This window comes from Gambusia affinis, linkage group LG08, assembly GCF_019740435.1.
Source record: "Gambusia affinis linkage group LG08, SWU_Gaff_1.0, whole genome shotgun sequence".
In the NCBI taxonomy this organism is placed as follows: domain Eukaryota; kingdom Metazoa; phylum Chordata; class Actinopteri; order Cyprinodontiformes; family Poeciliidae; genus Gambusia; species Gambusia affinis.
Window position 1 is genome coordinate 19,777,246 of NC_057875.1, and position 13,959 is coordinate 19,791,204.

The following is a 13,959-nucleotide window of genomic DNA, read 5'->3' on the forward strand; positions in this document are numbered from 1 at the left end:
TGAGCTAATGCCAGCCATCACTCTGTCCACTTTACGCTCGCTTGAGTGTCATTATAGTGAGGACGGTTATTACTGAAGAACACACACTTGCCATCACTGCACGCTGAATTTCCCGCGTTAACAGCGGGCCTCGGGCTATGATGAAAGGAAAGAGGTCCCTGGAGTTACCACAACAGGAACAAGCTTGTTAGGGAGGAAGAGTTTTCTCCTGAGACAGCATCCATGTGTTACGCTGGTCAATACGCAGCCTTCAGCACTGTATTAAGCAGCTTTAGCGAGTACATACAAATGATTCAGCAAGTCTATTTTGTGAGTTTCAGACGCTTAAAATGCTCTGGGATTTGTTTGTTTGTTTGTTGGTTGGTTTGAGAAGGTAAAATGCTCCCTGGTTAACCAGAAACTGTTTTAATAAATGATAGTAGCTGCAGATCCTTACACTCGTTAAATCCCTGGAAGACATTTCTCTAGTGCCAGGCTCAGCACTGCAGAGGGAGCCTGAGAAAAAAACCAAGTGGGTTTTTACTCTTTAACCTACGGCTTTCTACAGCTGGCAAATCAGTATTTTATTCCAAAAAACAGAAAGTGTGTCTTCTTTACTGACTAACAGCAACTAAAAGTGTTTCAAGTGAAGCCTGAAAAACTTTCAAAATGTGACAAAAGCTAGTAAAGCTGGTTTACTAATCATAAATAGTGATTATATACATGGAATCATGCAGCTGCAGAAGATTATGACACTTGCAGAGTGATTTTAATTAATTGTTTTAAAAAACCTGTATGTTACAAACACAAATTCCCACGTATTTTATTGGGATGTAATGTAATTGAAAAAAAAAAAAGAAAGTAGTTTGTGGTTTGAGAAATATTTACAAATAAAAATACGAAAAACAGGCATCCATTTGTATCCTGCACCATTTTACTCCAGTACCCTTAAATAAAATCAGTTGCTTTCAGAAGTTGACAAGTTATCTGTGTGTAAATGAATCTCAATACAACTGATTCTGGCCTCACAGGATTTGTTGGAGAGCACTTGTGAACAAAAAGTGTTGGAACATCTAAAGAAGCACCCTTCAACTCATTATCTGAAACTAGCTAGCGCTACTGCTAGCGCATCAACCTGAGCACTTCATCCCACTGGTAAGGCTTGGGAGTGGCTGCATCATGCTGTGGGGAAGCGTTCATTCAACAAGGAAATAGTAGCTTACTGTGAAAAATGGAAGCAGATCTATGCTTTAGAATGGTCCAGTCAAAGTTAAGACCCATTACTGATAAGGAATCCATGTCCGGATGTGAAAACTGATCTTCAGAGAGGCTCGTAATCCAAACTATTTTGGAAAGATGAATATGCAAAGAAATCTCACCAGACAGACCCCAAACGACGAGTCCACAGAGTGTTGACCGAGCAGGGCTGAGTAAAAATAAATGCTCACACTTATCAGACTTTTGATTCACAAGCAAACATTTGGATGAAATCCCACAAAGTAGACTGATGTTTTTGACAAAATGTGAAAAAGTTGAAACCCTTTTGGAGCAGTGTGCGAATGACTTACGCCTCACCCAGTTCACAGACAGGGGCGGCCCTCTAAAGTACAGTGTAAGGGCACGGCTTGACAGGAAGCCTGGACGCAGGCGGACCGGCAGGCCTCTGGACCCGGCTTTCTCTCTACACTGATAAACATCCTCAAAGCAGAGTTCGTCACAGGGCCGTCCCGTCTGCACAAGCATTCAAAACATGCAAAACAAGTTTCTTCTTTGTTTGGACACACACACACGCACGCACACACGCATACATACGCATGCACAGAAAACATTCCAGAGATTTTTCACAGTAAAAATCACTGATTTAGAAAACAAGAATGCTCTGTGTTTCATGTAACAACGCTCCATGGAATAGAGCTGCAGCTGTTCAGCACGACCTTGCAGAGGAGAGGGGAAAAAAGACAATTCTCAACCCTGACAATAACATATGCTATTCATGTGACAGAGCCAACACTAGGCCTACATTATACTATTGGCTGGCAGCCATGCCTCACCTCACAGTCTCCATCAAAAGTGACCATATGCCCATAGCTGACCCCACGGTGTCCACTCATAATGAAAACAATCATCTCCCTGTCTCCTCGCGCGCGATCACCTCTTCCCAGCTCCTCTCAACAACCCCTGTAGTAGCTAGAAACACTTCCTCAGCTGAGATAAACATCAAGCCGCTACCTTTTCTTTCCCCGTCTCCTTTCTCCTGAGCCTACGTGAGCTGCGAAAAGCAAAACGCTGACTAAACGAGCAGCAGCACCGACCTGTGGAGTCCAGAGCCTCTTCTATGAGTGGAGGCAAGCGCAGTCCATCCATATCTCCCCCCCTCCTCTCCTCTGGAGAAGGCGAGTGGGCGACAGAGGGTCAGAGGACTCCGCGCGCGCCCACCTCCGCTGCCGCAGGTAGACAAACACACGGAAAAGTACCGAGTCAAGTGGCTGGCTCACACGGAGAAACCGAGCCGAGCGGTGTTTGCGTTCCCCGGGAGGATCTGGGGGAGCTGGAGCGTGGGAGAGATGCCGAGAGGACGGAGGGGAGGAGCGGAGAAGGAGGGAAGGATGCTGTTTTGCCAGACGGCAAGCTCCGTCTCCCTCCGCACGGTCCCTCCCTCCTCTCTCTTTCTCTCTCTTCCTGTCTGCACGCTGTGCTCGATGTTTACTACATGAGCACTTTTTTTCCCCTTTCTACTTCATTCCTCTTCCTTTCATGTGCTGTTTGCTCCTATTTGCCTCACACTCCTACATCTTATGAATGCGCACCACATGCTCACAAACACTTTCACCCATTCATCACAGCACTGGGATGGGGCTCATAAATCAAGATGAGTCCTGTTAATGGTTTCCATTCATCAGAATCAGATGAGACTAGACAGACATAAATCGTAATCAAATCTCAGCATCATTTGTAAAATCATAGTTCCTTCTTGTTTAGGGGAAAAAATATAATCCAAGTGCCTGCTGTAGGCAGATGTGGAAGAGGCTGCAGGGAAAGGTGAGGTTGAATGAGGATCTGCTCTGTCCTTGTGTGCAGGGTCATATTGGATTAATATGCTTAATGGCTTTTCTTGCTTATCCGTGGTTGGTTAAAAATAAATAAATAAATACAATAGGATATCCTCCGTAACTAATCCACAGCATGCAGACTCGTTGAACATTTTCCATGAATTGTCTGCAAGCTAAAGCTGAATAATGCCTGAACTCTGGTGATCCCCTTTCCCATGAACACTCACTTCTGCAAGTCAGTTCAAGAGTCTTCTAGACCACTGGTTCCCAGCCTTGGTTCTCAAGCTCCCACCGTCAGTCCTGTATGTTTTAAGTGCCTCTTTGCTTCCACACAGAGAGTGGCTTCAGCAACTCTAGGTGCATGCAGAATCATGTCAGGATCCACAACGCCGTCTCCTCCTCCATCACATCATGAACAGTGGTGAGTCCAAATGCAGAGAGGAGGTGGAACACCTGGTGCAGTGCGTAACCTCTGCATTAACGTGAAGAAGACCAAGGAGATGCTGGTGGATTTTAGGAGGGACAAGGATCCTCTCCAGCCCCTGTACATCCAATTAGCATCTGTGGAGGTGTTCTCCAGCTACAGGTACCTGGGTGTGTACATATCCAATGACCTCACCTGGAGTACCAACACCTCCCGTATGGTCAGGAAGGTCCACCAGTGTCTCTACTTCCTCAGGAAGCTTCGGAGAGCTGGACTTGGGAACTCAGTCCTGAGGAGCTTCTATCGCTGTGTGGTGGGGATCATTCTCTGCATTACCGTGTGGCACAGCAGGTGCACTGCTGCTGAGAGGATGGCTCTGCAGAGGATGCAGTCTTCAAGCTGCACAGAAGACTGTGAGGAGCAGCCTTTCCTCCACCTCGGACCTCTACGCAGCATGATGCAGGAGGAGGGCGCTCCTCATCATGAAGGACTCCACCCGTCATCCACATAAACTGTTCCAGCCGCTCCCCTCAGGCAGGAGGCTGAGGAGCATCCAGATCAAGACCACCAGGCTGAGGAACAGTTTCCTCCCTTCAGCCGTCAAGACTCCTGAACTCGGGCTGCACCAAATGCAGCTTCACCTCATAGATTATTTACACACATAACCATATATATGTATCACTTAAATTACTTTATTGTTCATTAGTTTATTTATTTGTTTTATTTATTTATTTATTTTGTGTGTGTGGGTGCATGTCTGTTGTGGATTTCTTGATCTGGGACCTGAGTACAAATTTTGTACCGCAAATTATCAAGATGGTACGACAATAAAACATCCTTGAGTCCTTGAACAGGTTGTGCAGTCATTTGAATCAGGAGGGCCGAAACAGAGACACATCTAAAACATGTAGGACTCGGGAGGGCCTGAAGTCCAAGGTTGGGAACCATTGTACTACACCGTAGTGGGTTTACAGGTAAAGATCTGCATGTATCAGTGAGGTAAACCTGTAGTGCTGTCACAAGAGGCGCGGCAGCATTTCAAAGAAAGACAGTGAAGAATAAGACACTATGTTGCTGTGCAGAGTGGCAAGTATTTAAAACTTTTTGGATGACATATCTGCTCATCACAACCCAGTTCCTCCCTCTGGTTTACTTTCTCTTTGCTTCACCAGATAGTCTGTTTAGGTCTTTTTGCACAAACCCCGGTTTGACGTAGGTGCATTTGTGAGGATTTGGGTTTTCTGTGTTTATTTAGCTCCTGTGTTGTCCCGTCTGCCCCTTCATTGTTCCCAACTGTCTCTTGTTTCCCCTGATTACCTTCCTGTGTTAAACCCACCCGTGTCTCTTGTTCCCTGTCGGGTCCTTGTCTATCGCTTACAGTCAGTTGTCTTACTTCAGTTCTTGTAATCATTTACCAGTTGCTACCGGACAGATGAATTGGTTTTAAATCTGCACCATGGGAGCTCTCATCTGCCAACTCACTGTTTAGCATTGTGGTTTGAACTATCTGTGCCACAGTCTGGTGGTTTTCTTCTCCTTTAGCCTTTGTAGTTCCTGTTGATGTACACGACATTGTGGACGAACAGCTCCATGTATAGTTTTGTTAAACGTGTCGCGGTTTTACAGTCCCTTGCCCTTGTGGTAATGTTTTGCTTCCCTGTTTTATTTTGAGTGTCTGTTCCTCCCAGTTGGTTTTGCTTCATTCTCACTGCCACACTCTGATACAGTTTAGTTGCTTTCACATCTGTCTGCTGTGACTTATTACCTCCTTCCGTGTATCCCATGTTTCCTTTATTTTTTTGTCACATCTTTTGTCTTTGTTGTACTGTGTCTTTCTCTTCGTGCCTAGACACCTTTAATCTTTGTTTTGTTTTCTGCTTCCATGCAAATCCTGCCTCAAAACAAATCTTGTTTCTAAAGCTAATTTATTCATTATTCATCTGTCTTTAGGCCTCCACTGATACAGGACTAGACCCGGTTACAGACATCAAACTGTTACAAAGGCTGTGGAGTACTGAGGATGAGTGTAGTTGGTAAAAGGGACGATACACACTGGATATGTTAACACTTAACTTGAGAATGACTGGCATTATGAAGGAGACTAGTCAAAGTACCAGAAATCAGACTGGGTTTAATCCAGTGATCAGCAACACAAGCTGTCTAGTCCAAGTGAAGGTGAACAAATCTAACTCCAATATTACAATTAACAAACGTGTGCACATAGAAGGGCACTTATAAAACTTGGGGGTTTTATAAGTGCCCTTGCTCAGCAGCATGTCAACATGCAACATTTGGAAACCAACCCCCCCCCCCAAAGTTTGGACTGAAAAGCAACTATTTTCCCCCCCCAATGAGCCACAGTGGCTTCCAAACAACTCAACCAGTACAACCATCAACTATGTGGAAAGGAATAAGAACAAACGGAAACAATTTTTAAAAAATGCAGCTGAATGATTTAGGAACATCTTTCAAGGCTACAAACAAAATTCAAGCAGGGCCTTTGAATGAAAAAGAGCTACTAATGTTTGTCAAAATGTGTGTAGTCGTGAACATTTCTTGGTTCTTATGTTACCGTCCTTCAGATTCACCAGTGTAAATCCAGGCGAAATCTGGCCGCTGTTCACTTGGAGCTGGCTCGGTTCTGATCAGCTGGAAGCAGAACACAGCACATGGTGCCAGCGTGTCAGCCCAATCTTAGCAGTTCTGTCTGTTTTCTGAGAAATCATTGTCTTGTTTTGTTGTTGTTGTATATCAACAGGAAAATAAAACAGACCAAACATAGCGATTAATAACCAGAATGAGATATTTATTGTTTAACCTACAAGTTTTCTTTCAAACGTCTCACTAACGTAAAAAAAAAAAATAACACTTTTTCTGAGCTCCACTCTTATTTCTGGGTGCAACAATTAAGCGGTCTGACAGGATACAAGAGCGGCGAAGCGTTAATTGCAACACTGCAACAGTATTTGAGCAGAAACTTGCTTTTCTAGTCGCAGCCAAGCCACATGGGAGATTTGAAGAAGTCTCGTAATGAGTGCAAAGAAATGTAATAGAGCAAACTCGGTTTTCAGTGCCACTCAGGGAAATCACAGGATAAAAAAGAAAAAAAAACATGTGCCAAATCTTACCTCTCACTGTTTTTCATTGTTTCCGTAATCACACAGAGGCTCACTTACTTCCTCAATTTGCTCATGAACATTTCGGTCGGAGGCTCTGTGCCAAATTAATTTACTCATAATGAGATCCAGACGGGCTGTTTGCAACAGAGGCTGACGGCTAGCTTTGCAGATCACTGATCACTTCCCCTGCATTGTTCATTTCCTCCCCTTCTGCATGCTGAGCGTGTCTCACTGTCTGCTGCTTGCTAACGCCACGCTACAAACATAACACCACCCCCACCGATTTTCATCTTTATCCTCTGTCTGTCCCTCACTTCTGTCTCTCCGCTATCACATCAGGCAGCTCCTGTCGGTGGGGCACGTTAAGGAGCCAGAAAAACTCAGAGGACATGTCAGCCTGGAGACAAGAGAGAGAGGGAGGGAGGGAGAAGGCCAGACTCAACTTTTGTCTGTCCCTGTTGGAGGATATTCCTATCAAAGCGCTGTCAGGGAGCAGGAAGCGCTCAGCAGGCACATTGACACGAAAACGAGATACGAGCACACGTGTTTGGGTCTCTGTACAACCTGCTGACGTCTGAAAGAGGAAGCGTCGAGGAGGAAAGCAGAAGTTTCTGAGACGGAAACAGACACAGAGGCGCACAGCGAGGCCTTGTTCCCACCTGCTGTGAGCAGCAGGTTGTTTTGCAGGAAAGGACAAGAAAAAAACAGACGAATAAAGCTTGTATTTTTAAAAAAAAACAACAAAAAGAACAAGGTTTACTACAAACATTTTATCATGACTTGAAATCCTACCCTTGTTGACGTTTATCTTCTCTTTTTTTGAGACAGCAAACTGTCATGCATCAAAGCATCTCTAAGTGCCTTACAGAAAAATAAATACATCAAAGGAGAACTGGTAAAATCCATGCAGAAAATAGACATAACCAGCACTCCAAAAATATACAAAGATTTTAATATTGGCAAACAAACATTTGACACACAATGTGTCTGTATGGAGATTGAAGCGCATTTAAGCCAAAAATAGAATCAACTGACGCAATCAAAAACCATGAAGCACATGAAATAAAATGCAAGAATAGCTAAAATGACCAAATGCAATTATGTTTGAGCCTCATGGCAAAGCTGCAGTAAATAGAAATGTGTTCAGTTTCTGCACATCTCAGTTTTGTCAGGAACTCCCTAGCTGAGCAGTATGGAAACCAAATGCTGCCTCGTTTGTGAGCTTCGTGAAGCAGTCCTCTTGCTCAGGGATGACTCAGTTTGGACTGAACCAGATGGTATTCATTTGCACTGCCGAGGGTTAGGATGGCTCTCTGATCACTGATAGATTTCAGCTGGTCTCTTGGCTACTCATGCCTTTTTCAGCCTCCCTTTCTATACTTTTTCTCTCTGTTATGTATTTCACCTCATTACACATGACTTCATTTCTGAACTTGTTTGTCTTGGTTTCTTTCTAAGTATGGATAGTTTGGGTTTACCCACTGTATGTGTCAAAACAAATTCCATGTAGCAAAGACATCTCTGGTCATCTAAGACCCAAATGTATTGTACAGTGCCCATTCCTTTAGTGGTGGCAGTATCATCCTGTGGGGATGCATTTTCTTAGCAGGGGAAGGACGTTGGTCAGGGCAGTTGGGAACATGCGTGGAAATAACTAACTGATGCAAGTAAAAATAAGTGCACACCACACTATTTAGAATTTTTATTAGTAAAAACAACTAAAAGCCCCTCACCTTCTGTGCAGCGCTTAGAGTTATTTTTCCACATAAAATCCCAATATTACCTCAAAGTCTGAGGCTCATATCTGCTGAAAGTGTGAAAAAGATTAATGGGTATGACTGCATTATTACCACAGCACTGTATTGACTTCTGCATGGCCACACACTGCGCTGCTCCCGCAGTTATAATCCCCAGACGAGGAGCCAGAGCAGGGAGACATCTTTCAGTTCACATTCCTCCCACACTTCGTTCACACACGCACACACACGCAAGCACACACACACACACACAGAGAGAGAGAGAGAGAGAGAGAAGAAGAAGGCAGGGAACTAGCTGACAACACATGACAGGTTGTCGATAATGAGCTGGCAATGTCTTGCTTTTCAATCCACAAGTGTCACTGGGAAGTGGCAGCAGTCTGCAGAAACCATCAAACTTTGATCTATATATAGATATATATCTATATAGATATATATCTATATATAGATATATATCTATATAGATATATATCTATATAGATATATATCTATATATCTATATATAGATATATAACTATATATCTATATATAGATATATATATAGATCTAGGGTAAAAATTGCCTGATTCGACTGCAAGCTTTGACTAGGCCACTTATACCACAACCATTGACTCGTGGTGGGATTCTCTTTTCAAATAGTTTTCTCCTAATGTTAAGGGATGCACATCTTCACAAAGTTCCACTCCGTTTCAGCAGAACACAGAACATTTCCCCAAGAGTTTGGGGAATCGTCAAATTTCTTCTGGTTTTATTCTGAATCTGGCCCTTGATTGATTTATGGTCACGACTTTGATTTTGGTCTCCCATAGGTTGTCATTTTGTTATTGTTGAATTATGAAGACTAAACTCAACTCAGGCCAGTGAAGAGTCGAGGAGCTTCAGCTGTTGTTCTGGATCCATTTGTGTCGTCGTGTATGTGTTTTTGCTCATGTGAATGTGCACCTCTAGCAGCTGTCCAGTCAGTAGGTTTGTAGTGATGCCATACTTTGTCCATTTTAGACAACAAACGGAACAGTGATGTCGCTTAATTAAAAACCAAATCCCACTTTAAATTTATCCCCAACATTAGCCCTTTGCGATGCTGCAGCAAAACCTCATAGGCCTTCACCAGAAATAAGATTAAATTTTGCACAGTTGGATTCTTGTTGCTAATTAGTCGATGTAATGCACTTAGTTGCACTGGATTTTATTTTGCAGAGTCACAGCAAAAGGGATCGCAATAACAAAGTTTACACATTTTTCTTTCATTTTTATGCACTGCTTTGTGTTGCTCTGTCTCATAAAATCCAAAACTGAGGAAACAATGTTCCGCATCAACTTGAAAAAGGTATTTTTTCTCACACTAAAGATGGGACTTTCTAAGTCGTGTTTTGTTCAAAATCCTCTTTCTTTCTTTTTCCATTCAATTAAATGTTTACAATTCATCTGGTGCAACTGTGCTTGCCTCTTTTCTGAATCTCACAAAAGGTGTTTGTCCTGTTTGCAGTTTTCAACAAACATTTCAAAGCCAAAGTCTGTCATGTCCAATCTGTCAACTGTTAACCGATTCCTTCGTCGTCTTCTTCTTCTTCGGCAGTGGTCAAGTTGCGGCGCTCCGGTGGAAAACGTTCAGCTGACATAATGTGTTAGCACACGCCGGAGGGACGAACAGCGCTGGATAATTACTCAGCGGTGACAGTGTATCATTGTCACTGTCGGCTTGCCGTGTAATGGAACCTCAGAGCTATAAAAGATAGTGATTCAACCAACAATCCACTTTTTTTCCACCCCGCTGGGTTGTCAGCCTTTAACTTCGAGCATTGCCGTGGCGCTCCGTGGTTGCCTAGCAACTAAAAGAAATCGGAGGTGTCTTTGAATTAGGGCATTATAGGACGTGATTTATACGAAGCTCTTAATGACAAAAGTGTCCATAAAAAGAAAGAGAGGGGAAAAAACTCCCCATTTTTCACCAGCTATTTATATCTCTTCCTGATTTGAAGTTCTAATTCTGATCACAGACTCTGCGGCGTCACCGAGCCGCTTGTCTCGAGGTTTGTCGCGGGCAGCATTACGTGTTTTTGTGGTTCTCCGGCATGTGGAAGCAGAGGAAAGGAACTCTGACTATTTCCATGACACCATAAACAGGAAATGGGAAGGGCGCTACACGACCAGAAGAGGCTTCGTGGAGCTGGGTGGAAGCTGCTAAAGAGGTCAGAACTTTCCCATAATCCGAGCTCATTCATGGTTGGCCCACAAATTAAAACTCCACACAAAAGAGCTCTGGGGGGGAAAAAACGAAGAGACCTCTCCACTGAACTCCACTGAAAACCTCCTGCTTATTCCACCAAGTATTGGTTTCTGAAATCTTCCTGAGTTAAAACATAAGCATTGTTGTTTCTAAATTATTATGAACTTGTGTTCTTTGCATTATTTGAGATCTAAAAGCGCTGCATCTTTTTCGTGATTTTGACCATTTCTCAAAACATTTGCTTGGAATTTCAGAGACATGTTGTCAGTAGTTCATAGAATAAAATAACAATGTTCATTTTACTCAAACATATACCTATGATGAGTAAAATCAGAGAACTGATCATTTTGTAGTGTTCTCTTAATTTTTTTCCAGAGCTGCACTTTTATGCACTTAAGCTGAGTTATGTATACAGTGCCTTGCAAGAGAGGTAAAGAAAGCACCGTGCATTTCACTCTTTTTGGATTTGTATTTGCAAAAACAAATTTTTAAACCACTTATAATTGCTTTTGATTGTGGTTTTTTTTTTTTTTTTATTCAAACTATGCTCTGTTTTATGTGAGACTATATTAATCCCAGCCAAAAAAGAAAGAGGAGATATCTAAACTTGTGTAAGTAAGGCAATAAAATATTAAAAACTCTAAGGTGTGTGAATATTTATGTAAGGCACAGCACTTAAAGCCCCCCATACACATTAATAACACACTTCATTTCCCTTGTTCTGCTCCGAGATAAAACAAGACAGTATAACGGTCCTTTTGGTGGCCTCCTTCAGGTCTCCATCCCCCCGCATCAGTCGCCATGCCAACCCACACAAGGAGGAGGCTTTGCTGTGGCCCCCCTCCTCAAAGAAACTTGATGAGGTCCTGGGATAATTAGAAGCTTATTATGGAGCTCGGTGAATAGGCCAGCGGGCTCCAGGAGCCACATAGGACCGCACAATGAAAAACACCACATTGAAGCTGAGATCAAAGGGAAGCGCTCGGCCGCAAGATAAAGAGATGAGAGAGACCTGAAAGGAAATATTGCTCTACATTCACACCTACAAATATAGCTCATAATCCCTGTTTTTAAGCCTCTGTGTGAGGGCGTTGCAGTGTGTGTTAGGATCTTTGTGTCACAAATCAGAGTTGTTGTTTTTTTTCCCTCCCCAGGGGACTTGGATGCTGCAAAAATGTATGAAACGTTGCTGGTTCTCCCACTCAGAGGTGCACAAAGACATGCATGTATGCTATTCCCCAGTATACAACTACGTTTGAGCTCCAACATGAGCCCTATGCACAGCTAGAGAGTTCCCATTGCAATTTAGCACCTGGATCTGAACAAACTATCATTACTGGCATTAGCAGACCTAAACACACTCTAGTGCTGTAGACGGCATCGTTCTGTCAGGTAGGCTCAAATAGATTCAAACACCGGGTTCGAATCATATCTCACTGATGGAAAATTACTTGTAAATGTAGAAAATTGTTTATCAGTTGTAGCTGTAACGATGGTGTACCTCAAGGTTTACTTTTACCTTCTTTACACCAATGACACACAAGTCCACACTCACCAACTGCATCCTTACGTACGCTTTCTTAGTACCAGGTAGGACCGCCTCTAGCTGTTAGCATGTTGTTAATTCTAGAATGACTTCACAAATGAGGCACGACGGATCAGTCCTTCAACGTAGTTTACACCAAATTCTGACTCTGCTGTCTGAATGTCTGGGCTGAAATCAAGACCAATCAGACCAGGAAACATTTTATTCACAACCTGTTATTGTCAAACTTTGGCGACTCTATGCTGATCATGGCGTCATTTTTATGTTCATATCTGAGACGAGTGGCACCATTTAACTACTGCTGTTCCCGATCTGCTGCAGGGTTAGCTGGGCTGTATGTTCACAGATGGTATGCTCCATGCCATACCAACAAAATTTGTCTCTGGTGAAAATTCTCTTTTCATGACACAAAAATGCAATTCATAGTTAAGCCCTAAATTTGTTCAATAATTCCTGTTTTTAATCCCTGTCACTTTGTAGTTGAATTTGGCATTGAGGTTACAGGTTCCCCTCTGACGTCTCATCCGTGAAAAGCCTCTCTGTGCATCGGTGCTGTGCAGGGAGAAGTGCACCTACAGCAGCTTCAACAACAGCAGTTACTATGGGAAGAGGGTCCATTATTTTATCACCGTATCAATTTTCAGAGGCAGCAGAAATTACAGGACGGAGCCATTGTGATGTGTCCTTAAGTATGCTTTATCAGAAGTCAGCTTTATTTGTAGATCTTAGTCAGCAGCATAGGAAAGTCCAGAGTTGCTTAGTGTTTCTCGCTGGTTTCCAAAGTCTTCACCACAGTGGTCTAAAAATACAGCTGATGTTTGTATTTCCCATTTATCTGAGCCACAACTGTGACGCTGCTGACCACACTAGCTGTTGATTTAATTGGAACCGAATGCGTCCCTAATTGTCTGCCCGCCGCATCACACGTTCATCATGCTACGGAAAGCATTCTTGATCACGGCTGTCAACACAACCTTTAACACCGACTCTCAGACTTGACATTAATGGACCTCATAGGAAAAATGTAGCCAGATTTTCATGCGCAGCAACAGTAAGACGAGATTCTAGCTGCAGGAATTCTCCCTGGGTGCAATGTTTTTTGTTTTTTTATAAAGCACTGACTCTGATAAAGACAAATCAATTTGTCATATCAAAAAAAAAAAAAAAAAAAAAAAGGAAAGCATGGTAGGATGAAGTCAGTATTCTGCAGCTCTTCTGAGCCCAGTCAGATCAACTGTGAAACATCTACTCCCCCCAGTGGTCGTATCAGGAAACTGCAAGCACTATTGCGGCACACTCCTATCAGTTGCTAACTCAGAATTTGTATTGTTTACTTATTCAGTTTCATTATCCATCTGAGAAAGACTGAGTGGTTGTAAAAGGTTACAATACCAATGCTAACATTTAGCATTTATTGTTCAAATGTTAAATACCAACTTGTATTTAAGATTTTGCACATCAACTACTGTTGTTCGTTGTAAGATTCTTTAGCTGCAGTCAAGGAAGTCTCTTTGGACTGATGTTTTCAGCAGTTATTAAAATTTAGGGATTTTTGTCAAATTCTAAATCTTCCTGCCATTATTTTAACTCATATTTTTCACCCTTAAAATGAAAAAGTGTAATGAACACAAGGGGTTTCTTTTCATTTTTCCAGAAAGCTTTCATGTCCAATGTGTACTTTTTGTAAAAATCTAAACACTATATTTTGAAAGCGTGAGAAAACATTGGCCTCAGTTTTATGATTTTTTTAAGGAACCTTTGAAGAAACATTCCCAGAATGTTTTGAATTTCTAAAAGTTTTTATCTGCGCCTTCCATCAATCTTTTTCTCCCACTACTTACCTTTGGATTATCTAAT

The 13,959-nt window shown here is 42.5% G+C and overlaps 1 protein-coding gene across 2 annotated transcripts in view; it reads right to left on the reverse strand.

Moving 5' to 3' along the window:
* The window catches only part of LOC122836010 (coiled-coil domain-containing protein 136-like), a 33,357-nt gene extending 30,739 nt beyond the window's left edge, over nt 1–2,618 (reverse strand). Inside the window, exon 1 of one of the 2 annotated variants that reach the window (XR_006371384.1) lies at nt 2,292–2,617. Coding sequence is in view for 1 of the 2 variants with exons in the window: in XM_044125611.1 (XP_043981546.1) it covers nt 2,292–2,343 (52 nt within the window). In the remaining variant the exon portion in view is untranslated. Of the gene's footprint in view, nt 1–2,291 lie in introns of both variants that reach the window. The other variant, XM_044125611.1, reaches the window with a different exon arrangement.
* Between the last annotated feature and the right edge of the window lie 11,341 nt (nt 2,619–13,959).